At 38.5% G+C, this 23,873-nt stretch overlaps 1 protein-coding gene across 1 annotated transcript in view; it reads left to right on the top strand.

The window, feature by feature from the left end:
* Positions 1–23,873, top strand: part of CSPP1 (centrosome and spindle pole associated protein 1) — a gene marked incomplete at its 5' end in the record, with an annotated part of 59,378 nt that overhangs the window by 28,228 nt on the left and 7,277 nt on the right. Inside the window, 14 exons of the mRNA XM_084260512.1 lie at positions 1,270–1,348; positions 1,668–1,788; positions 3,646–3,793; positions 6,186–6,323; positions 8,264–8,367; positions 9,431–9,580; positions 10,769–10,906; positions 11,713–11,817; positions 12,245–12,311; positions 13,399–13,519; positions 14,195–14,352; positions 14,919–15,059; positions 20,178–20,218; positions 21,398–21,461. Of these exons, the coding sequence (XP_084116638.1) occupies positions 1,270–1,348; positions 1,668–1,788; positions 3,646–3,793; positions 6,186–6,323; positions 8,264–8,367; positions 9,431–9,580; positions 10,769–10,906; positions 11,713–11,817; positions 12,245–12,311; positions 13,399–13,519; positions 14,195–14,352; positions 14,919–15,059; positions 20,178–20,218; positions 21,398–21,461 (1,575 nt within the window). The remainder of the gene's footprint in view (positions 1–1,269; positions 1,349–1,667; positions 1,789–3,645; positions 3,794–6,185; positions 6,324–8,263; positions 8,368–9,430; positions 9,581–10,768; positions 10,907–11,712; positions 11,818–12,244; positions 12,312–13,398; positions 13,520–14,194; positions 14,353–14,918; positions 15,060–20,177; positions 20,219–21,397; positions 21,462–23,873) is intronic.

Here is a 23,873-nt window from a genome sequence, read left to right as displayed (position 1 = left end):
CTCTAACTGTCGAACACAAGCAGTAGTATGCACAGTCATTCCAAACCCTCCGTGGCAGAGTCCTGCAGGTCCTCTTTCAGGAAGAGGGCAAATGCTAGGTGTACTGCATTCCTGAAGGAGACAATCAGGCTTCCCTCACAGAAGAGGACACACTGGGAAAGCATGAGATTCAAGGGCTACATCAAGAGAGTTATATATTTTTTTTGTTAGTTCATTGTAAAATATATTAAGACATTTGTAAACTTTAAAGGGTTTTTTGTTGAATTTAAGAAATAGAGCTGTACCTTGGCATTGTATTAAAATATAGGCTCTGTAGAGGGGTCTGGACTGGCTACATCTATGGGTCAAGGACAACTGTATGAGGTTCAACAGGGATCAGTGCCAGGTCCTGCACTTGCATCACAACAACCCCAGGCAATGCTACAGGCTCAGAGAAGAGTGGCTGGAAAGCAGCCTGGCAGAAAAGGACTTGAGGGTGCTGGTTGACAGCAGACTAAACATGAGCCAGCAGTGTGCCCAGGTGGCCAAGGCAGCCAATGGCATCCTGGCTTGTGTCAGAAGCAGTGTGGCCAGAAGAACTAGGGAAGTGTTTGGCCCCCTGGACTTGGTTCTGGTGAGGCTGCAGCTTGACTGCTGTGTTCAGTTTTGGGTCCTTCATTACAAGAAACATACTGAAGGGCTGAAGTGGGTCCAAAGAAGGGCAATGAAGCTGGTAAATGGCTTGGAGCACAAGTCTTATGAGGAGCAGCTGAGGGAACTGGAGTTGTTTAGCCTGGAGAAGAGGAGGCTGAAGGGAGACCTTATTGCTCCCTGTAACTATCTGAAAGGAGGTTGTAGTGAGGTGAGGGTTGGTCTGTTCTTCCAAGTAACTAGCGAAAGGACAAGAGGAAATGGCCTCAAGTTGCATCAGGGGAGGTTTAGATGGGATATTAGAAAAAATTACTTCAGTGAAAGAGTGGTCTGGCTGCCCAGGGCGTTGGTGGAGTCACAATCCCTGGAGGTGTTCAAAAAGCCTGAAGGCATTGCACTTAAGGACATGGTTTAGTAGACATGGTTGTGTTGTGTTGGCAGTCGGACTTGATGATCTTTGTGGTCTTTTCCAACCTTAAAGATTCTATGATTCTGTTTCTTTCTTTAGAGGGCATTTGTTACAGAAGTTGTAATTCTGCATTCACAGGGTTTGAGCAGTGAGCTCTGTTCTATTAAGTAATGGCAAATGTTTATATTATTGCATTCAAAATTTAAAATAACAGGCTTTTTACTGTTTAGATGGTATAGGCATGACGGGAATGAAACCCACACCTAATCCAGATCCTCCTTTAGGCCCAGCCCCAGTAGAGCAATATGTGTAAGTATTATCTGTATTCCTATTCTTTGTTTGTATTTATCAGTTTTTATATGCTTGTCGTGTTGGGAGTGCTTTGCTTACAACAGATATGCTTTTGAAATGTGTGTTAAAGGCAACTCTTCAAACTTCTAATTAAGAATTTCTATCTAAACAGTGATTCTTGTATGGATTTATGAAAATGTTTGAGATTATAAACTGCCAGGCTGTGGAAAACAATTGGCCTTAAATATTTCAGGCAGGAATTTTGAATTTTTTTTTAATTTCTCCCTGTCTGGCCCCAATGATGTTTTCCTTTTATATGTATGGTTTTCTAATTCAGAAGTAACATTGGATGGAGGAATACAGGAGAGAGACAAAGAAGCATAGGACTGTTTTCTGAAGAAAAAACAAAGCCTTCCAAAGAGGCAACATTATTTTATCAACAAGAATTACAACAGCAGGTACTGAGTGATAAAGCTTCTGACGCTTTCTTCTTTCACTTTTCAACACATAACTGTAGTACCCCTTCAAATATACTTACTTAGGTTAGAAGTATAAAGCTTTCCTAACTCTCCCTTCATTGCTTCCCTCCTCCTGCTCCTCTGACCCTGCTTTTGCTCATTTTAACTCTTCATGTGGACAGTAAGTTCTTGGTGTATTGTTTTTTTTTTTGTCAGAGGCAACGAAATTGTTAAACCTGACAGCAGGTTAGTTCCATACATTGTAGTAATAATTTCCATAAACATAAGAACCAGCATCTTAAAAGCAGTTAAGTCATATTGCACTCATATTCCTATTGAAAGATGGCTTTAGAGTATTATTCCTATAATTATTAGGAATGCTCTGATCTTAATGATGATTTGGATACTAATTCCAGAGCTTCCCTTATACTTTATTGCAGTGTGTCTTTGTAGGTGTTGTCTTACGTCTTTTCAGCTTCCTTTTTGATAGACTAGGGAGATTTCTTGAGTCTCCTGGCTTCTAGTAGACTTCCTAGTCCCCTCCTTTTAGGGGCCTTTCACTGCTGTACCTTGTGGGAGTTTGTATTTATAAATGTACTTGACTGTGATAAGACATGTAATTTCAGGAGAGATTTTGCTGGAGACCAGTTCAGTGGCATTAACATTTTCTTTTTCTTCTTTCTGTATTTCTTCAGTGGAGGTAAATAATTGCTATAAAAATATTCTAGTTCTAATTATGATTGTGCATAGTAATAAAGGAGAGGCTGCCAATCAAGGTCAAATTAGGAATAAAGTGATTGTTTAGGAATAGTGTCTTAGGCTTTTCTGAAGGCATTTTTCACTATAGGCGTAAGAAGTAAATTTTATCTTGCTGTGAGAGAGACTGCACAATTTGACATAAAAGTCTAACAACTGTAGCACAATACAGTCTTTTCAAAGTTGTTACACTGCTTATGGTTGAAAGTGAACCAAATGTATTCTGCTATTTTTTCCCCCCATAGACAAACCTGACTGACTGTTTTTGTGAACAGTTGAAGGGGTCAGATGGCCCATTGTGTTGATGCATTGTGTCTTTTGCAAAATTGTCTGACTACTTGATAAAGGAAAAATATTTGTTTAATGCACAGAAGAAATAAAGTTAAGAAAAATAAATCAATGTATTTCAGCTACATAAGCAGTAGTTAATGTTTTAAAAGTTTTGAAAATAATGGGGACCTTTTTAAACAACTGTTCTCTTTATGAATTCTATATTAAGTTATTAGGAGACAGTTCCATAAATTTAACCTGATGTTGTAGAAAAGGACGAGCAAACTATGTGAGCAATTCTGTGTTATTTGCGTGTATCATCATGTATTACCACAGAAAACTGAATTGTTAAAGAATTGTATAGCATTCTACTAAGGTATTTATTGTTAAGGGTGTTTCTTTATCTCATGTCATCGCTAGTGTAAGTTTAGTTAAAATATACCAGGTGGAGAGAAGCAAGTGCTGCAATATTGTAGAATTTTGCCTGTTTAATCTTGAGGCAGTATAAAGTTCTGTATCACAAGATCCAAAGTAGATCAAGTCATCCTTGATCTACTGCAAGTGTCTGATGAGAGCATTTCTGGAAATTGGAAGTCTTAAAATGTGTGTCTGTGTGTCTCTCTGTGATTATGCACAACTGTACTTGCACATTTTGAGAGCAGTATTCAATGTACTGTCTGCAGTATAAGCAGTGAAATGTTTGTAATGTGCTTGATATAGGTGAGGGGAATGGGTAATGATAGCATTCAGCTTGCTCCATTAATGTTTGAGCAAAGCTATATACTTAATGTGATATTTTCATGCAACTGACTTGGGTTTGTTTGGTTTTAGATAAGAGAGAGAGAGGAACGACGGAGACGAGAGAGAGAGGAGAGGGAACGTTACGAAGCCAAGTTACAAGCAGAGATGAGGAATTATAATCCCTGGGGAAAAGGTGGTGGTGGTGCTCCTCTCAGAGATACAGAAGGAAATCTGATAGGTATGTTTGAGTTCTCTGTTTAAGATTGATGTTTTCTTGCTCTTGTAAAGGCTCTATTCGGATATGTTATACCTACACTGGTAGTCGTTTATTGACAGAGAGAAGTACTTACTTCGAACAGATGCACTGTAGGAATATTTAAGTGAGTAATTATTTTGGTTTCACTAGAACTGTTCAAAGAATAGAAGTTAAAGTGGGAAACACAGGATATGTCAACTGTAAGTGAATTCCAAATGCGATAGTAAAGAGAAGAGGGGGGGAAAACAAGCTGTTAGAATCATCTGCAATACAAATATCCTAAGGTTTGTTGTGAAGACTGGTATTTAAACACCTTCCAGGGACAGTGTTTTTCATTGGTTTTATATTTTTAATCACTTCTAGCTTTAGAAAACTCTATTTGTGACAAGGAAAAAGGAAGTACGTTTGAATAAATATATAAAGCTAAATGGAATACTTAAATTTCCCCAAGTAATACTGCTGGTAAATGCCTCCATAAATAGCAGTCGGGCAGCAGTAATAATTTTTAAGATTAATTTTTTTCCAAGTGCTGTTTTATGCAAGATGGGACTGTAGAGAGCTGGGAGATAGCTATGATTGGGGCATGTTGTTCATCCACCCCTCCAGTAAATCTGAATTAGATGTAATTTGAAAACCCACATTCCTGATTCCAGTTCCTACTAAACCATACAGCAATATTTTATCTAAAATAAAACCAGTACGCATTAGGCATAACTAGATTTGTATATTTCAAAATTATTAACACCAAATTCAGTGAAACACCACAGGTCCTCTTTTGTTGAATGCTCTCCCCCATAATCTACAGAACAGTTTTGGAAATCCCCTTAACGGTGACTGTCTTATTTCAGCTTAGTCAAATGAACTTCAAACTTTTTACTCTTTCTCCCACCCCTGGAAATTTGAATACTTCCAGTTAATCTGGGGAAAAAAAGATAGTATGTAATGCATTACCCAAAGGAAATGAAGTGGGATCTTTGAGACAAGCTTTTGTCATACACATCCAGGGGTGACAGTCAATTTCTTCTTGAGGAAAGGTGAATACACCAGTGGAAGTGATGGTACTAGTCCAAAATGAATAGAAGTGGTAACTTTTAAAGTGAGTCAGTCACTGTTTTATAACTAATTCATTCCTGATGTGAAGCAAATTGATTTTCTTGTTACTTGAATGTGATGATGGATTCTGATTAGATTTTTAAAATGTCTTCTGGTAATAAAATAGAATTTTCAAAGTGTGGAACTCTTACTGGGTAACAGTGCATATATAAATCATTAATTTCAGTTTTATGATACCTGAGCAACACATGTCTATATTCACAGTGTAGTTTGAGGGCAGAGAGTAAAGCTTAAATGCTTTTTACAGGTTGTGTGCCCAAAGAATATACGAGCTTTGTGTTTTCCCAAATTACATATGTGACGTTCTTTTTCCTACCATAGCTCAGCAGCATGATGGATAAGCTAGGAGTCAAATGTCATGAAACATAACATACTGTTTCTGCCATGTCTCTCTTTTATGCAGTGTGACTTGTCTTTTTATCCTTTTGAAAATGTTTGTAAATAGCTTTTGAGAATCCAGTGTATGCAAAAGCTGCTTTACAGCGAGTGATGTAATTTAAAGTAATTTAAATGCTATTTAATAGGAATCCGAAAACAGTGTAGTACTACTTTGTTTTGAAACAGACCTTCTAGGTGTAGTATGGTGAACACTTCAATATGAGCTGAAATTAACAGCTTTGAATCAGGACAGTCATGGTAACTGAGAGGAACCACGTGAACTTTGGTGAAAATGTTGGATGACATTGTTTTGCTTACATACAGAAGTCTGCACTTGGATCACTACTGAAGGCATGAAGACCAAAATACACTTTAATGGTTCATTGTCATTATTATCGTCCTTGATAGTAATCAAATATAGACCCAGTACTTAAAATACCAGTACTAAACTCCAGAGTATATTGCAGCTTTAAGGACATGAAGGATGTCCTTAGGACGTCATACTTGGCAACGCAGATTTGTCCTTCTTTATTTGTCTTTGAGCTCTTTATCTTTCAGTTTGATGCTGGTTTTGGTTGAGGGAGAGGGGAGGTTCACTGTCAAGAATCATTTGGTTGAGGGAGAGGGGAGGTTCACTGTCAAGTATGATTCCTTGCAAAAGAAAAATCAACAAAGTAAACAAATTATTCAGGGAATTTGTGATGATTACTGTTTTATCTATAGCTTCTAAATTGTTGTCTTTGCTTAAATACTTTGTTCCCGTAGTTGATATGCCAAGGAAAAGTGGAGTCTACTCCAAAATCCCTGTATTTTTCAGAATCTATGGTGAATATGCCTTTTGTGAGACTAAAATATTATAAACAGTTATTTCCACTTTCTTTAGCGGACTTGAATGTGATGCACAAGCAAAATGAAAATGCATATCATAACCCACAGGCAAGACTAAATGAAGATAAAAGGGCTGTTGACCCAAGTTTGGCCTCCCCGAGACCTGAGAACACAGAAACTTCTAAAATAGCAGGTTTTTAAGAATACTGTATTTTATAGCTCTATTTATAGGTTTTAGTCATCAAAATTCTGTAGTTTTGTTACTCTTTTCTTGTAGTCCTATGCTAGAGTTAGTGTTCTCTACCTGAGAAATACATATTGTGCTTATTTCTCAAACTTCTTCATTTGTGTCACTTTCTTCAGTGAAAGTCTATTTTCTTACCTATCTTCTCAGTAATGATAAATAATAACTGGTTTAGCACTGAATAGTCACAATCAGAACGTTAGTTTTCCAGGTTTGATGTTATCTAGTTAAATCTTCCTTACTTTTAAATGACAGTAAAACCCAACTGTATAATAGGGAAGAAAATAGAATAAAATGAGAAGGGTCTGCAGATCAATGATGTTGTAAACTAAGATGAAATTGGTACTGTAATTAGATTAATGAGTTCTAAAAAGTTACAGGTAAATAAGGTATACGTGCAGCCCTGTCCACTGCCTCCACAATTTAGGGGTTTTTATTTTCCTATTTAAAAGCTAATATAACTTACTCATCATCTGAGACATCTGAGTGAGAGTGTTGTGATACTCTGCACCTGTCCCTGATTGGGGGGGATGCAGAATAGCAAAGAGCCCCCTGGTTAGATCACCCTTTTTTTGGGGTCAGGAGATGGTGCACATCAGCGATGTGAAATTTATAGTCTTGCACCTTACAGTTCAGTAGTTGAGCAGCAAAGTGGCCTAGTGTAGGTTTTGCTTTTTCTGTCCCCCTCTGCCCCTTACAGAGGAACTTGCAGGGTAGTAGCTGGTAAACACGAAGTCCATTCCTCTGTGTGTTCCATAGTAATGTGTTTGTCTTGGTGCATGCCTTTTAACTGGCTTAATAAAGCTTTAAATAAGCTTTATTCTGACTCTCTGCATAGTATGTATCCTGCATGGAGTAAATCTATCCTGAAAAAGTCACATGCAAATTTAGAACCTCAAAGTGCGCTATTTGCATATGCAAGCTTATGTTCCTAGGGCTAGACTGCAGCAGTGAGCATGCTCATTCCTAAGGAGTGAGTATGTGTGTTATTTCTGCTTTCATCTGACTTGGGTGCTATGTCACTGTGTAGGGAAAGCTAAGGGGGAGACATGAGAGCAGCTACAGCTGTGTTCATCTCAGTTCAGTGGAGCTATAGCTCTTGCCTGTCCTTGCACTGTTCTTTGGAGCAGACATGACATGGAGAACGTGCTGTGAGAAGTTAACACCACTTATTCTACTTTTCCTTTATTTACTTATTCCTTCTCTACTTCCTGTAGGAATCCTGTCCTGCAAAAGCTGCTCTGTACTGTATCTGAGTCAGTCCTCTTTTCTAGAGCTTTGGGACTGTACGGTTATGATGCTTTCGTAACTCAGGGCTGGAAGACACCTGACACTTCAAGCTTCCTAGTTTGGAAGGCACCTTATACTGGCAGAATATAATTTTCTGACTGCTAACACTTTGATTTGCCAGTTTGGGGCTGCTTTTTGTTTGTAGCATGCATTGCTACTTTACCTAACCATTTATTCTGTTAGGTTGTTTCGGTTTTGAAGATTAAATAAGCCTAAGAAACAGTCAAAAGTCTCAACATTATGAGATGTAAAAATCTTTGCTATTCTATTTAACTTTACAGGTAACATTTTTAGATATTAAACTGTTAATTGGACTGTAGAATATATGGCTTTTATAGGTGCTATTTTGTAAAAGATGGCTGGCTTAACCATTGCTAATTGAGCTGTTAAAACCTGACAGTATTCAAGACAGACAATGTAAGAACTTTCAGGCACAGCTGTTTCTGGCTGTAGCCTTGAATTATGGCTGTCATAAACTACCTTTTGAAACAAGTGTCTCGAATTGCCGCTTCTTCACTCTGGATTACTGTCTTAAATTTGCTCTGGTTTTTTTTATTTAACTCCCCTCCTCTCCCCCTGCCCCACCTTGGCTTTTGCAGTTGCCCAGATCTCTCCTTTTGCTCGAGGAAATGTGTTTGGTGAACCACCATCTCCAGAGCATCTTAAGCGACAAGAGTCATACAAGAACTCTCTTCGTCTACAGGTGAATGCACTCACTGGTTATCATCTCATTAAATAAATGGGGGAAAAAAAGAGGGATTACAGTCAAAGTAAATCATCACATACTGCTAACCAAAGACCTTCAATCACAAATAGAATCAAAGACCTCCAGTCATAGATAATTCTGTACACAAGATGTGTACGAAGAGCCGTATGCTATTATGCTATTGTGTCTCAGACTTTTGTCTTATGAAAGAAATGCCTATAAAAGTGATGCTATTAATAGTTGGCTTCATTAATCTAGATCCCTGCTCTCTAAATGCAGTATTGAGCTCTCAAACTGTGCATATGGTACAAGCTTTACATAAATATATAAAGAAATAGACATTTGCCTGTGGAAGGCTATAGGATACAAAAGCATGTTCATCAGAATGAAATGGTGGTCAGTGAGACAGTAATAATTTAGTTCTTTATTGATGGGTATATAAAATGTATTTGTTCTTCTACCAGTTTCTGTCTTGTATCCATAACAATTTGCATATAATCTTCTGTTACAACATTTAAATGTCAATTTAATTAAATATCAATATCAGGGAGATCCAGGATAATTTAAGAGTACAAATGTCATACGGTAGTTCGATGTGGATTTCTTGAAAAGAAGCCAAAAGAAGAGACAAGTCTTTGGCTTCAGTAATGTAGCACTGTATCTAAAAATAATTGTGGAAATAACATAGATAATTGCTGTGTCTTTTTTGTTTCATTTCCCCTTTTCCATTATTTAACTAGGGTAACATAAAGTGTTACTCCAGAACATCTGGAGTAGAGTAAGCTTTAGGGAATACTCAGATTCTGTTAGTAATGTTTATAGTTGTTGTTCTTTCTGGAGGGTGGCTTCATAAAGAGAGGTCGAAAAGAAATAGCGAAATGTCAGCCCATTTTAAAGGAATTCTGAGACAGAGATGTAAGACTGGCCCTGGAATTCTTTCAGTTTCTTGACTGCACAAGTAGGTACTGCAAAAATCCAGGGAAGATCATGATGGTGAATGTTGTTCATCAGATTGTTGCTGGCTATTGACAGTTGAATGCTTCTTTGCTTCTTTTTGCAGATTGAAGAAAAGAGACGTAGGGAAGAAGCAGAGCGAGAAAAATTGAGACTGGAAGAAGAAGAAGAAGAGAAACGAATAGCTGAACAGAGGATGAGAATTCAGAAAGCATATGAAGAAGAACAAGAAGAGAGAAGAAAGAAAGAAGAGGAGGTGTAGTATTTTGACACTGTGACTTTGTTCATCCTAAATTAACCCTTTGTTATATTTGTCCTCTAGATTAAGAAGTTGAAAAATGTCCTGCAAATTGGTCTTTGTTTTAAAATGGGCCTACATTAGCCAGAGGAGAGGTAGAAAATAGTGTTGGCTATTTCTATTTCTATTCTTCTCAGTCTTTATGATGTACTACCAGCTTGAAGTACTGTTAATTTGTGTAAGAAAAATTGTGTTTTGTTATAATTGACAGCAGTGCTCTCCTTTCTGAGAGAAATTGTAAGGACAATAAAAAAACTTTGTCTAATTGGTGAATTAAAAATACATATTTTTTTGTCAGTGTCTTAAATATCTCATGTAATTTGTATTCTCAACATAGTGATAGAGAAAGATTTTGTAAAGCTTTTTTTTTTTTTAATTGGTCAGGATAGATTTTTGAGATAAGAAAACTGCTAATTTGCCAAGTGAATCTAATGAATTCTTTTCATGGATATAAATTTAGGGTTTAATTCAAACCCAGAAGCTTTATCTATCAGGTGTGAAAAATTGAACAAATTTACATAATTCAGATTCTCATAAATAATTACAGGAGAAGGACATGAGGGGAGACAGAAGAGTCTTCCTGTACCATCCAGGGTTATGAAAGATAAATTCAGGGTGTAAGATTTTGAGATTTCTAAGACAGAACACTCAGTTTATATTCTAGATTCTCTTCTTTAGTGTGAGCAAGTTAGAGTCTTTGTCTTCTGGATAATCGAGCTGATCTAGTATGGAGTAGGAAGGTAACTGGTATCACCCCCTTTGACCCAAGGCTGAAATTGAGACTGGATGGTAATTTTCTTTGTGGGCTTGTGGTAGGGTGGTGTATGGTTGCAGTATGTTTTCTTTGAATCTGAATCTTTGGAAATGACTCCTACAGTTTAGCCTTAACTGGCAGCAGATTTGGGAACACAAACTGGTGTTTATTGAAGTTATTAGGAGTTCTGTTAAATGATGTTAGCAGAGCTGGGACTGCAGATGTTTGATATTTGCGTGGCATAATTTTTAATTTTAATATTTGAAGTCAGCCTAATGAAATATGCTTTCCATTTAGCACTAATCACTTTGATGTGTAAGTTTAACTTCTCAAAGAAGAAAGCAAAACTTTAATCATGTAGACTCATTTTTATGTACTGTTTATGTTAACAGCGGAGGCTGAAAATTGAAGAAAGAAGACGATTAGAAGAAGAGAGGCAAAAAGAGGCAGAAAGAAGGAAAGCAGAAAAAAGGCAAGAGGAACAACTCAGGCTTTTGGAGAAAGAAAAGGCGGAAAGGGAACAGAAGATGGTATGCTTCAGTGGCTTTCAAGGATACAAATACTTCATAGCTTCTAAAAATAACTCAATTTTAAAGAAATTGCATGATTTCGTAGACCCCTGCTTTCAGTGTTGTTCCTCTCTTAGTTTATCATGCAATGATACGCTTAGTGCACACAGAGAACAGCTGATAGAAAAAGCAAATCTACTATGGTAGAAATTTCTCTTGCTGATCAAATTCACATTAAAAAGTAGTAAACCCAAGATAAAATAAGAGCAAGCTGCACTCTGGTTAATTTGTATGTCTGTTGTAAAGTACTGCAGCCTGCTTTTGCAGAAGTCCAAATCCAAGTGGATGTAATTTAGAGGAGTGGAGGACTGTTTAACAATGATGTTCCTTGTAATTATTTTCCTTTGACCTGGATGATGTAAAAAGTCCAACATGTAGAATTCTAATGGACAAAATCTTAAGTAAATTATAGAACAGTTTCTCTTCTAGACGTTTCTACATGTAATTTCCCTAAAAATGGACAGATACAATGGAAATGGCTAGAGGAAAAAAAATTTTATGTACCTTATCCATAAATTAATAAAACACCTCTACATCATAGAAAAGAAGTAACAAAATTGTCATGGGTAGAAAATAAAACCACTTGAATTAATTCTTGCAATAATTTTATGTGGTTAAGAGTTGAATGCAAATTAGATACAAAAATAATTAAAGATACACAAAAGCATTTTTCTGTCAGAAATATTAACAAAACTCTTCCTGGCCCAAATAATACTTTATTCAGAATCTGTTGGAATGTAGTTTCAGTCTTGCTTTCCTCTTTGCAGTTTTCAAGGCAGCCTACTCCTGTCATTCCTGCTTCTCAGAACACATGGATAAGAAAAGAAGAAAGGATTCCTTCTGCTGAGAGTCAGATATCTTCCTATACAAAAGTATGAACAAATTTGGCTAAAAATTTAAATTAATTTGCCATGTAAATCACAATGTGGCAAAATACAGTGCAGTTTTAGGAAATGTTTTAAGTAAAAGCTTAAAACTTATTTAAAACTGTTTTCCCTAAACATTAAGAATGCTCTGGAGGATGGTCAGTTTGTTTATGTGTCTTTATGGCACGTCGTACAGCTTTGTCTAGATCTCTGTGATTTATTGGTAGTATCATGGTAATTTGGATTATACATTTAAAGACCAGACTTAAAAAAACCCTTAGACATTAACAGCCTGTAAGGTCACTATTCTGTCTTCTAGTGGTACTGGTAGTTAAAGTAAATTGGACATAAAATAAGGAGATAAAATGTACCTATGTGTGCTATATTTTCTTCCTTTGACGTATTAACATTTCATATTCATTATGATCACCAGAATCCTCCACAACCAAGGGTTCCTTCTCCACCTGTCCCTGCTATAAGAAATGAGTTGCGTGCAGCTGGTAAGTGTTGTCTTCATTGCAAGCCAGCTTTCTATTCCCATGAAATTCTTCTCAGTTACAGTTCTCGTCCTTGCCTGCAGATGAGTGGTCTTACAAAGCTTGTGTTTCTGTGTGGGTGCCCTCGCTGCCTCAGCGTTACCAGTGTAGTAGTATGGTATGGATGAAGCATTACTGGTGGGTTTAAAATTCAGTCATGTTAGTACTTTTTCTTTTGATTCTTTTATGCAAGTATAAAAGAAACAACACATGGGAAGTAACAGTAAGTGATGTCCTGCAGATGCTAACCCCTTGCAGTCAGTACCTGCGCCCTTTCTGGGGAGTTAGGGCGGAGTGCTTCTTAATGCAGGTCTTGGAAATCATCTGGCTCAGAGAAACAACAGTATGGATTACATCTTGTGTTTGAGGATTCAAGGTAGAAAATGTTGCTTGCCTGCTACGTTTTGGACTAAGACTAAAAGTCAAGCATCTTATTTGGAAAATAGGGAATTTCTGACACTGTTTTAACTTGTGGAGGATTGCTGTCCTGTCCACAAAAGAAATCCCAGAAATGACAGCTTAGATACAAAGTAGATCTAAAAAGTCACCTGCAGCACTTTGAGTATGTGCTTAAGTCTGAACTCTCCAGCACTTTAGAGAATCTTCACTGAGCAGGACAGATACGCTTCTTCTGAGACGGGAAACAGAAATTAGGTTGTGTGCTTGCTGTTACCACCTCATTTTCAAGTCCTCGCTGGGAGGACTGTATAGATTAGCTGATTGCAAAATAAGGCTATTCACTGGCAGTATCCATTTTCTGGTATTTCATTACTCTTCTGTTGTTTAAATACAGCAAAATGCTGCCATTGAAATTTGGACTGCTTGCTGCTATTCAGGGGATCTGGCCCTTCTGTTGTCTCACAATACGAGCTCTGACCTAATTTCTGGTGTATGAAATGCTGCAGTCCTTGTGTTTGTAAAATCTTTGTTTTCATTAACAGTTCATTATCCTTTTTTTTTTTTTCCCCCCCCTCTTACCTTAAATTTATGGGGTAGGCAGAAAAGTGTCACTGACATTCGTTATTTTTAAATTATTTGTGTTAAATTTCAGAGGAAAGAAAGAATGTGATAAATGAATTATCACAGATGAGGAAGCAGCTTCGCAGCGAAGATAGGCGGCTGCAGGCACAGCTGCGAAATGTGACCAGCAATGATGATGCTCTCATTACACGGTAAGAATTTCATCTTCAGTTTTAAAAGTTGGGTTTTGCACAGTGCTCAGAGCTACTGTGTGTTAGTAGCTAGCATTAGCTAGGCTAATAACATGAGAGAAATGAAACTATAAAGATCAAACTGGTATATAAAACTTCCTTCATTTTCTTTTCTGGTATGTCTGGGGCTTTTCCAAGAGTCTTGGAAAAGTGTAGTGTAAGAATGGCCATACTGGAAAGATGGGAAGGTGTGATACTCGGTCTTGGAGAGTGGTCCAAAGCAGATGTCCAAGGCAGAATTTTATCTCATTATCTTTTTCCCTTCAACATAGTTTGTACCTGTAAATTGCAGTACTACTGCTGATGAATATTCTTATGAAAGATGTAATGCAGTGGGAGTCCTTTCTTTCTTCTTGAAAATCATATCCCTGTAAATAGAAAAAATTAATTCCATAATCTATTAGTTAATCATACCAATTAGTTGGAAAGGACTCATTAGATCATTGGTGATAGTATGAAGGTTTTCTTTTTATTTTAAGTAGGTTTTCCCTTTACAACACAATATGCGGTGTCACTACATTCACATTTGTTTTCCTCTTTTGATAGCTTTAAGGACAAAAGATGGGACTTTACAATGTTCTATTTCCATGTAACTCATTCATATTACAATGTTAAATTACATTCTGCTTCTTTTAGAAACCTTTCAAGAAGGAGGAGAGGGAAGAATCCAGAGGACATATTTGAGATGGCCAGGCTTCGTCTGCAGGCTCCAGTAAGGCGACGCTCATCAAAGGAGACACAAGATCCTGTCAATATACAGAACATATTGGAATTTAATGAACTGAAATACAAAGGTAGGTAGATCTTCTTGTTATTGATGAAAGCAAGGGAGGGAAACATCTGTTCTTTACCTCCACCTTCCACACCACTTGGGATTTAAAGACAAAAATAAAAATCAGCCTCTTCACAGCTACTGGCCATACACAATATGCTCTGCAGACAATACTTTGCATGTGTGTACATCTCTCTGTGTGGTCACCTCTACAAGTGCTGACAATTCACAGCGCTCTAGTGCTGAGTTACCAGTCAGAGCACTACTACACCTACCTCCTGGTCCTTGCTGCTTAAACTTCTCATGCATTTGATATTATGATGCTAGTGAAAGTAGAGTGAATTTGATTAATTCTTTTAACCCACAACACTTTTGATTCTGTGTAAACTTCTGTTTCTCCTTTACCAGAAAATATTTTTTTAATACAGTAAAATTGTAAAATCATTGCTAAAGTGGCTCATCCTTTTGGCCATTGTCACCACTATTTTTATTAGTTTTTATGACTTTGTATCTCTAGCTAGTTCTTGAAAAATGTTTTTCAGAAATGTTGGTTTAGGGGAAAATTTAAATTTCATATATTTGCTCTAGATTCTGAAACACGTATGGGCTTGAGGAGAATGTATCCCAGTCCTCCAAAGGATGACCAGACTCTAGAGATTCAGCAACAGGCACTGTTGAGGGAGCAGCAGAAGAAACTTGACAGAATGAGAATGAGGAGACAAATGGAAGGTAAGGAATGAATGGTCTGAGATAATTGAGTGGGGGTTTTTTTTTGTTGTTAATTTGCTTTGTAGTTGATAAGACTTAACACCAGCAACTTCCAAGTTTGATGTCAGCACTGCAGTACAAGACCCTGGAATGCTGAAATTCTGTCAGAATGTAAACCATATAGATTTTATTTATTACTGTGACTGTTACTCTTTGTTTCTCTGAAAGTAATTTAACTAATGCTTCACACATGAGAAAAATGCAAGAGAAAAGCAGTTTAGTTACTTTTTCTTAAAGAGAATTACCAAGCAGTAAAACTCTTGAGCTGGTTTGTGTTAAAAATGTTGACAGGTAAGTTCTTCGTGACATTTCTTCAGTTTTCACTGAGGAAGTAGATGGCTTTGAAACCGTGACTTGTTTAAAAGGAAGGTTGGTTGTCTTCACCTTGGCCTGCTTTTAGTAGATTACATGATTTTTATTAACATGGTCTTGTTTGACTATTCCAAAGCTTCAGAAACCTATATCCATAAACAGGCTTTGCCTTAGAAACCACGTAGAAGATAACTAGTTTGTGTTTCCAGAATGAAAGTGTTGCTTGTAATGCTTAACAGAGATAGTTCTGGTATACTGAAATACTCACATCCAAACATGGTGAAATATTTTTGCTGCACACTGCAGAAGCAGTGAAAAGTTCATGTAATTAATGCTCATATTCTGGCGTGGTCATTCCCGTCTGGACGCCTATCTGAGTGATATGTCCTAGGGAGCTGCTTTGGCAGGGGGGTTGGACCCGATGATCTCTCGAGGTCCCTTCCAACCCCTACAATTCTACGATTCTACGATTCTATGATTCTATGATTAATTCCAGATGTCATGTTCATTCAGATATCTTGTCTAAACAGTCATGAAAGAGCAGTATCTCCAGTTATTTTAGACATTATTGATATTATTAGATATTATATGAGAGTTGCTTCAACCCTTCCAGAAGTTACGGTTGCAACTCTACAAATGAACTGCAGGGGAATCTTGCTCTGGCACCTGGAGCACATCCTTCCCCTCCTTCTGCTCTGGCCTTTGGTATCTGCAGGGCTGCCTCTCGTGGTGTTGTCCTCAATCCTGTGCTTCCTTGTGCCCTTTCTTCAGTATGTTTTCAGAGAGGCACCAGAAGCTGGACTGGTTTAGCTGTGTCTCGCAGTTGGTCTGTTGTGGTACTGTGCCTGGCTGGGGCAGCCCGTGGCTTCTTGCAGCAGCCACCCCTGCAGCCCCACCTTTGCCACAGACACCCAATACAATTTCAGATTGCTGCCTAGACACTTTCTTGGCCTGAGAGATGAGGTGAAAGTTTGGCATGAAAAGCACCAAACACACATGAAAGGAAAATAGTTACACTTCTCCATACTGCTTTGGAAAAAACAAATGCCTCTTATCACAGGTTGTGCTTTGAGGCTTCCCCCCCCCATTATGCAGATTAACAAAATTGATATCAAGGTGTGAAGGGTGACAGTTAACTTGCAGGGTGTTTTGTTTGGTATCCTATTCAATGTTAAAGACTGTTCCTGTTTCATCTTGGACAGAGGCGCTGGTGTTCGGATGACCGACATGTGCAATAGTGCAGTTGCGGAGAAACACATCTGTACCACATCTCATTTGATACCTAAAAGTAATGTATAGGGTTGTCTTGTCTTCCCCTTTGTGAGACTGACTGAAGAGATGAAAAATAATCCACTAGCTTCAACTGAGATCTGCCCCGGGTTTGGATTTGGTTTCCGGCCATTGGGATGTTTTTCAATAGGCCTGGCTGGGAAGGCTTTAATTTAATGTTGTCTGTAGAGGAACCTCCAGCAGCTAGAAGGCAAATTTGCCTTTTTCATTAATTTTAAAGACAACCAGTCTTTTTAAATGTATGCTAATGCTAAATGGAAAATGCAGGCTTACGTGGTGACAACCTAAAGAGGCATTTGTTTGGACAATTTAGGTTAGTTGGTAGACATGCAGCTTATTTTAAAAGTGACTTTCCACTGGTGCTTATGGAAGATCCTTGAGCAGCTTTTCCTCTCTCTCTTTCTCTCTCTCCTACTGCTTTACAACATCATTTACCTTTGTATATAGTCTGTCACTGTGTACTGAACGAGAGAATTAATTCACTGGTGTGTATCTCTCTATTTCCAATTTATTTTCCTTAGAGACAAGTTCATCATCCTTTTCTCACTAAAAATAGATGAGTGGTTTTATTGTCTGATTTAAAGGCAGAAAGAAAGATTAATTAAAGCAATATATGAAGTATGATATTAAAAGCTGCAGTGGCAAAGGCTTACCTGTTTTCCCACACTATATGTAAGTGTTCTATACCTTACATGCTTTATACAATGTTTTCCCTCTGATAGACTTTTTATTTCTTTTTTTTCCCCACCTCTTTATGTAGAAGAGAAATATGTGGGGTGTTATTATAGTGAAACTATAACCTGAGAAATGAATGATTTCTCTTTAAACATGCCAACTTTTTGAAAATGCTTGCTGTGTCCCTGTAAGGCAGCCTTTTGCAGGCTTTTCTGGATGATTATTGTTTTGGGGGACAGGAGGGAAAGACACAGGAGCAGGTTTGATGTTGCGCTGCAGTGCTGGGCTCTGTTGGCTGGAGCAGCGTATTGGGAATGGGCTGGTTGTCAGCCCAGGAGGAGTGACAGACCGTGTGCTGTGGGTTTTTGATGCTGTATGAAGGCTTAAACCAAATAAGAAGAATAACTTCAGTGTGGCTTCTTTGTGTTTCCAGCCTGTGTGGGATGATAGACCCATCCTGAATGTTAAACTCTCTGCTCTCCAGAGCTGAGGTTTTTATCCTTAGACAAGTACTTTCCTCTGTGAAATGATCACTGCCTAGTTCAACCTAGCTTTCAAAGCTCTAAGCATGGTGTGCTCAACATCTTGAGTATACATTTGCTCTTGGGGCTTTCTGCAGTCTTTTGCTCTGATTATTACACCCTGAGAGAAGCCAAGAGAACTGATTTCATCTATCAGTTTACTGTGACACTAAATCTTTCTTGCTAGTCAAAGTGGTTTTTGAGATGTCCCACCTAGGGGAGAACATCATTAGTCTTGAGTTCTGTTGGAGTAGCTGTGGCGGTGTAGCCACACAAACGTGCCTGTTCTTGGCAAGCAGATGTCTGGAATACAGAATAAATTCTCTTTGAGTATCCATGAGTTCTAACTACAGCACTGTTGGAGTGTAGTAGTTTAGCTTCACCTCATATAAATGGGTCTTCTGACTCCCTTTATCTATCTCTTGATGCACCACTAAAAATAATGACAAAAGTGAAAGTGGGTCAGGAAATACCTAGTTCCCTAATTAGGGAATAAATAATTAATTTTTGGCTCTCCAATTTTTGAAATTTGCTACGGTATTTTTTCAATTCACAAATGTTTTAATGTAAGAAAAATGTGACATATTAAATTTAGTATATGATGATGGCAAGAATATCAAAATACTTATGCTAGGGAAGGGAGGATAATCTTTGTGTTACAGTAAGAAGGCCATGGGCTTTCAGTTCTTGGGTACACTTTGGAAAGTAGGTTTCTGTTCAAATGCTTTTTCATCAGAAGTGACTCAACCTGATGTGTTTTCTCCATACCAGGTTTCAGTTTCATTAGGATTCAGCACTGTGCAGATCAAATTATAAAAAAACCCATTTCTCACTAGCTGTGTGACTGGATATTGTTTAAGATACAGTAATTCAAATAATAAAGATCTTAAGGTATCAACAAATGAAAGATAAGAGGGTAGAAGAGAGAAACCAAGTATTCATGCAGCGACCTTTTGTGCCTTAATGTGTTGCTTTGAAACCAGGCTGCCTTCTCACAAACTGGTATTTTCTACGTCGCTCAAGACTTGGATGTGACCTTTCTGTAACAAGTGTTTACAACAGTGTTGTGAACACAGTGGAGAAGGAGCTCTGACTGCTGCCTACAGAGAACTTTTTCAAAATTCAGCACGATTTACTGCACTGTGAGCATTTGCTGAAGTGAGGTGGTGCCTTCTTGAAAAGGTTGGGGTGCAGGAGTCACAAAAATAGTTATGCTGCTTTTTACTGGGTAACAAGCCGGGTTTGGAACCAGCTGGGGAGTGATTGAGATGAACAATGTAGCTGTAGCCTGAAAAGTCTGTTTGCTCTTTGGGAGAGACTGATGAATCCAGTCTTCAGAAGTGATTGCTCATGCTCAGTGCTTTTGGACATGATATATATTCCTGGGTTCTGTTTGATTTCTCTATTTCTACTTAAATTGACATGAGGGAACTGAAATAAACACAGCAATCAAATGTTTAAAAAGCATCAGTTGAAATGTGTGGTGCTGTCCTGGTTTCACCCCAGCTGGCAACTAAGCCCCACGCAGCCGCTCGCTGACTCTCCCCGAGTGGGATGGGGGAGAGAATCAGTAGAGTGAGAAAGTGAGAACTTGTGGGTTGAGATCAAGACAGTTTAATGGGTAAAGCCACACACATGAGCAAGGCAAGGAATTAATTCCCCACTTCCCATGGGCAGGCAGGTGTCCAGCCACCCCCAGGAAAGCAGGGCTCTGTCAAACATAAGGCTTACTTGGGAAGAGAAATGACATCACTCCAAATCACACCCCCTGCTGCCTGCAGCTTTGTATGCTAATGAGAAGGCAGGAGGTGCCCAAGAAGCTGGGAGGGGACGCAGCTGGGACAGCTGACCAAACTGGCCAAAGGGATATTCCATTCTATATGACATCATGCTCAGCATATAACTTGGAGGTGGGCTGGGAAGCAGATTGGCTTGACAGCTAGGTGAGCATTGGTTCCAGGTGGTGAGCAATTGTGCTGGACATCCTATTATTTTTATTACTATTTGTATATTCTGTTATTGCTATTACCCTTTTCTGTCTTGTTAAGCAATCTTTATCTCAGCTCAAAAGTTTTAATTTTTTGTGGTTTCTTCTTGTCAATTCTTTCCCCCATCCCACCAGGGGCGGGGGGATGAGTGAGCAAACAGCTGCATGGTTGTTTTTTGCTGCTGGCTGGGTTAAACCACAACAAATATGATGATAAAACTTTTAGTAACTTTTAATATTAACTGGTTTATTCTGTCATTTTTTCCCTTGTCTATGTGGCTTTTGTTGCTCAAGATGATGCTTTTTCAGGAGATAACCCACAAACCACAGGACAGGTAAGAAGAAATCATTTTTTAAAAAATTGTATTGCTTTGCCTTTTTCAAGTATGAGAAACGTTGTGTCACAGATTTGGGGAGAGTTACACTTCAGCCAGGAGACAGCAAGTTTATTTACCTCTCTTGCTTGTCAGTACAATGAGTAACAGCTTCTTTCAACTTAACATAGAAGTTGTTTACCTTTGGATATAGTTCGATTCTTTAACTCCCTTCTTTTTATATTCATTTGCATTATATGATGACAGTTTGCTGCAGGGGTGGGAATTAGTAGAAAAAGCCAATCCAGAAGCAGCTGCTCTGAATTTGGGTGGCTTAGGGGATGCACATGGCAGTCAGTAATATAGAACCCTTGTCTCAAATGGGGGGATGCTTGTTTCTGACTTGGTGAAAAGAGAGAAATAAAGTGCCCTTAAATTGGAATTCCCCACTAACCCCAACTACAGAGCAGCAGAGTTCAGTTGTGTCTCGCATGGAATGTGAAACTGTACAAAACAGAAGGCTGTGCAGGAGCAGAGCCATTAGCCTCAGGGGTAGTACTGCAACCACACACAGAAATTAAATATTTTAATTAAAAAAGTCACCTTAATACATTTTATAGTTGTAATTTATTGCCTAAAATTCTTCTTCAGAACAATGCTTTGGAGTAAAAAAACCTGTTTTCTCTTGGTCTGTTTCCTCTTATAGTTTCTGCTGCTTTGATTTCAGAGTGGTTTGCAACATAAATTAATCCATAGTAGTATTTCTGTAACAAGTGGTTGCAACTGTGCAGGGAAGTAGGAGTAATACTCTCAGTGCTTGTTTATAAGTATGAAAAAAAACTTGTTATTTTGGTGCTTAACAAAGCACTTGTAGTGCTGGCTGTTCTGAAACTCAGGCAGAGCGAGGAGGATGTCTGTCTTGGTGGAAATGTCAGCGTTACAGGAATCACCACAACGGCTGCCATGTGTAGGCAATCTCATCACAAGGGATTACTACAGAAAAGAAAAGAAAAGAAAGCCTCAATGCTTAAAAAGAACATGAGCTACTTAAAAGGGTGTCAGGGATTTTTATAGCCATAATGAGTAGTACAAAACGCTGTAGAACAGAAGTTTTGGCAATTCTTTTACGTTAATTTTAATTTGGCCCCAGAAAGCTATTGAGGCCTCTGAATTTGCATGTCTTCTGTTTCACTGTTGTAGTTCAGAAATGGATCTAATGAATTCCTGAAAAATTCCCTGTTGGAATCGGATAGTGCTTTTATTGGTGAGTTTATATCTCCCCATAACCACACTATGAGTACACAAACATGTCATTTAATCTCGTGATCTGTCTCTAAAATGATTAGTGCTGGTTTATAAGTTGCCATGGATGGTGACTGCTTTAAAGTATTAGAAAACTATGCCTCAGAATTAAAATGCAGATCTTTATGGAGCTGTACTGCAACAAATCTTGTGTAGGTCACACCTAAAACTAATGATGCTGCTCACTTGTCTTACACCACTTCATATGAGAAAGGGCACAGTGAGCATGGAAAGAAGCTGACTGGGGCGTTAGCCTTGTCAAGGAGCTGGTTTTGGTATCTTCCCAGCTTTGGGTAAGGAAAAGCTAACATTTGTTCAACAAGTGTTTTACAGTGGTGGATTATGCAATGCCCTTCTATTGTTCTGCAGCAAATAAAATAATGTATTAACCATCCCAGCTCACAGTTCTGAGCTGTCCATAGTAAAATATAACTGTTGGGCAACCAGAGATTCTTTGCATTGTTATTCTTTTGTTTTAGAAGCATGCTCAGTTTTTAGGTGAGATTCTATGGGTGTAAAAGTGATTAATTCTAAATTACTCACTTTTCTGCTGTTCATACATTACTTCATCTCACATAGCTTGCAGCATTATATTTGTAAACCCTTTCACTTCTTACTCATCTGAAGGAGGTGATTTTTAGTCATCTTAAGGTTCTTCTACAGACTACAGCTCTACGACTCCTGTGTCTTTTTTCAACCTCTACATGCCCTTTATATGCATGTATGTAGAAGTGCCATCTCAGATGTGTTTGTTCCCAGTCACTAGAAACAATGAGGCTAGAATTTGTTTTCTCTTTTTTTAAAAGAACTCACCCAGCTCAGGCCTTTATGTATTGATTTCCATTAGTAGCCATTACAGTCCCTTGAAATTATCTTAAGGCATCTGTGGGAAATCATCTTTCAAGGTTTTATTCTTTGCTGTAGGGGAGATGCAGTGGGTTCCTGCAAGTGTTTTTTAACAAAACTAGATATGTTTCTGTGTACCAATGATTGTTACCTCTGCCTTGGGTTCTTCAAGGGAAGGCGTCTAGAGGAAGGGGACAGACTCTTCTCAGTGGTGCTCAGTGACAGGACCAGGGGCAACAGGCACAGGAAGTTCCATCTCAACATGAGGAAAAACTTCTTCACTGTGAGGGTGGCAGAGCACCTGGACAGGCTGCCCAGAGGATCATAAAGTCACCTTGGTTGGAAGAGACCCTTTAGATTGAGTCCAGCCATAAGAGTCTTTAGATCATCAAGTCCATCCATAAGAGGCTGCGGAGTCTCCTTCTCTGGAGATACTCAAGACCTACCTGCACACAATCCTGTGCAACCTGCTCTAGGTGATCCTGCTCTGTCAGGGGGTTGGACTAGATGATCTCCAGAGGTCCCTTCCAACCCCTGTCCTTCTGTGGTCTGGCCAAGTTCCCTGTCTCTGGCTGCAGTCAGCATAGGCATGTGAGGGAGAATATAATGCAGAGAGCAGACGTGCAGCAACACTGCAGAGTGCTCGGCCAGCCTCTGGTGACTCAGAGGCTTCCCAAGTGTGTTTGCCTTTAAGAGGTCTTGCAAAGCTGGGGCTCTCATGGGTTGTCTTTAGGAATGGGAATGTCTGAATCCCTCTGTTTACCATCAGCAGTTTTGTGTGGATAAATTTCCACACCGTGCCTTCTGGGAGTGATCTCCTTTCATCTGTTCCAAATCTGTCTCCTGTGTAACAGGGCGCTCCTTGCTTTGACTCACCTCCCTCACAGGGTTCCTGATACTTATAGTCCTCTCTCCTAGCTCCTTCTTCCTATCAAGCTGATTCTTGCAGCTTAGGTGATGAACTTACCCTTTTTGCCCCTCTCTTTTTTTTTTTTTTTCTTCTTTTCTTCCCCAGATCATTTATGGCTGTGGGGAAAAACATGTTCCCCAATACTGAGCTGTAGGCAGTAACTAAAACTGTGGTATCCTTTGCATTAATTGGGTGTTAGAAATAGCTATTAAAATTCTGGATACAAAGCTGGTGACTTCCATCCCTTGCAAATGAAAAAATGAAAGCTCTGGTTATCTGTGGGCTTCTTCTCTGTGGATTGTGCTGCTTGCATTGTCCAAGGGTCTTTTGTGAAGTACTAGTGGTATATTTTAACAATACACTACCCCATGTCTTATTTTTTGGGGGGGTTAAAATCTATTTTTTAATAGATTTAATTTCTCATTTCATTTCTTTTTTAAATTCGACTTTTGAATAGATGTCAGTATTATAAACATATTTGTCTTTACCTCCTTGGGCTCACAAATTAGAGGCAGTTGGGAATAAAGAATTTTATCAATTCCCCCCCCCTTTCTTTTGCCTGACTTTAAACGCTAGAATTGTAATTAACATGGTGATTTGAAAGCCTGTGAGGCACTG

The sequence above is a fragment of the Gallinula chloropus genome (genome assembly GCF_964237585.1).
Source record: "Gallinula chloropus genome assembly, chromosome: 2".
NCBI classification, from domain to species: Eukaryota; Metazoa; Chordata; class Aves; order Gruiformes; family Rallidae; genus Gallinula; species Gallinula chloropus.
Note: the sequence above shows the minus strand (reverse complement) of the source record. Positions and strands in the feature narration are given on the sequence as shown.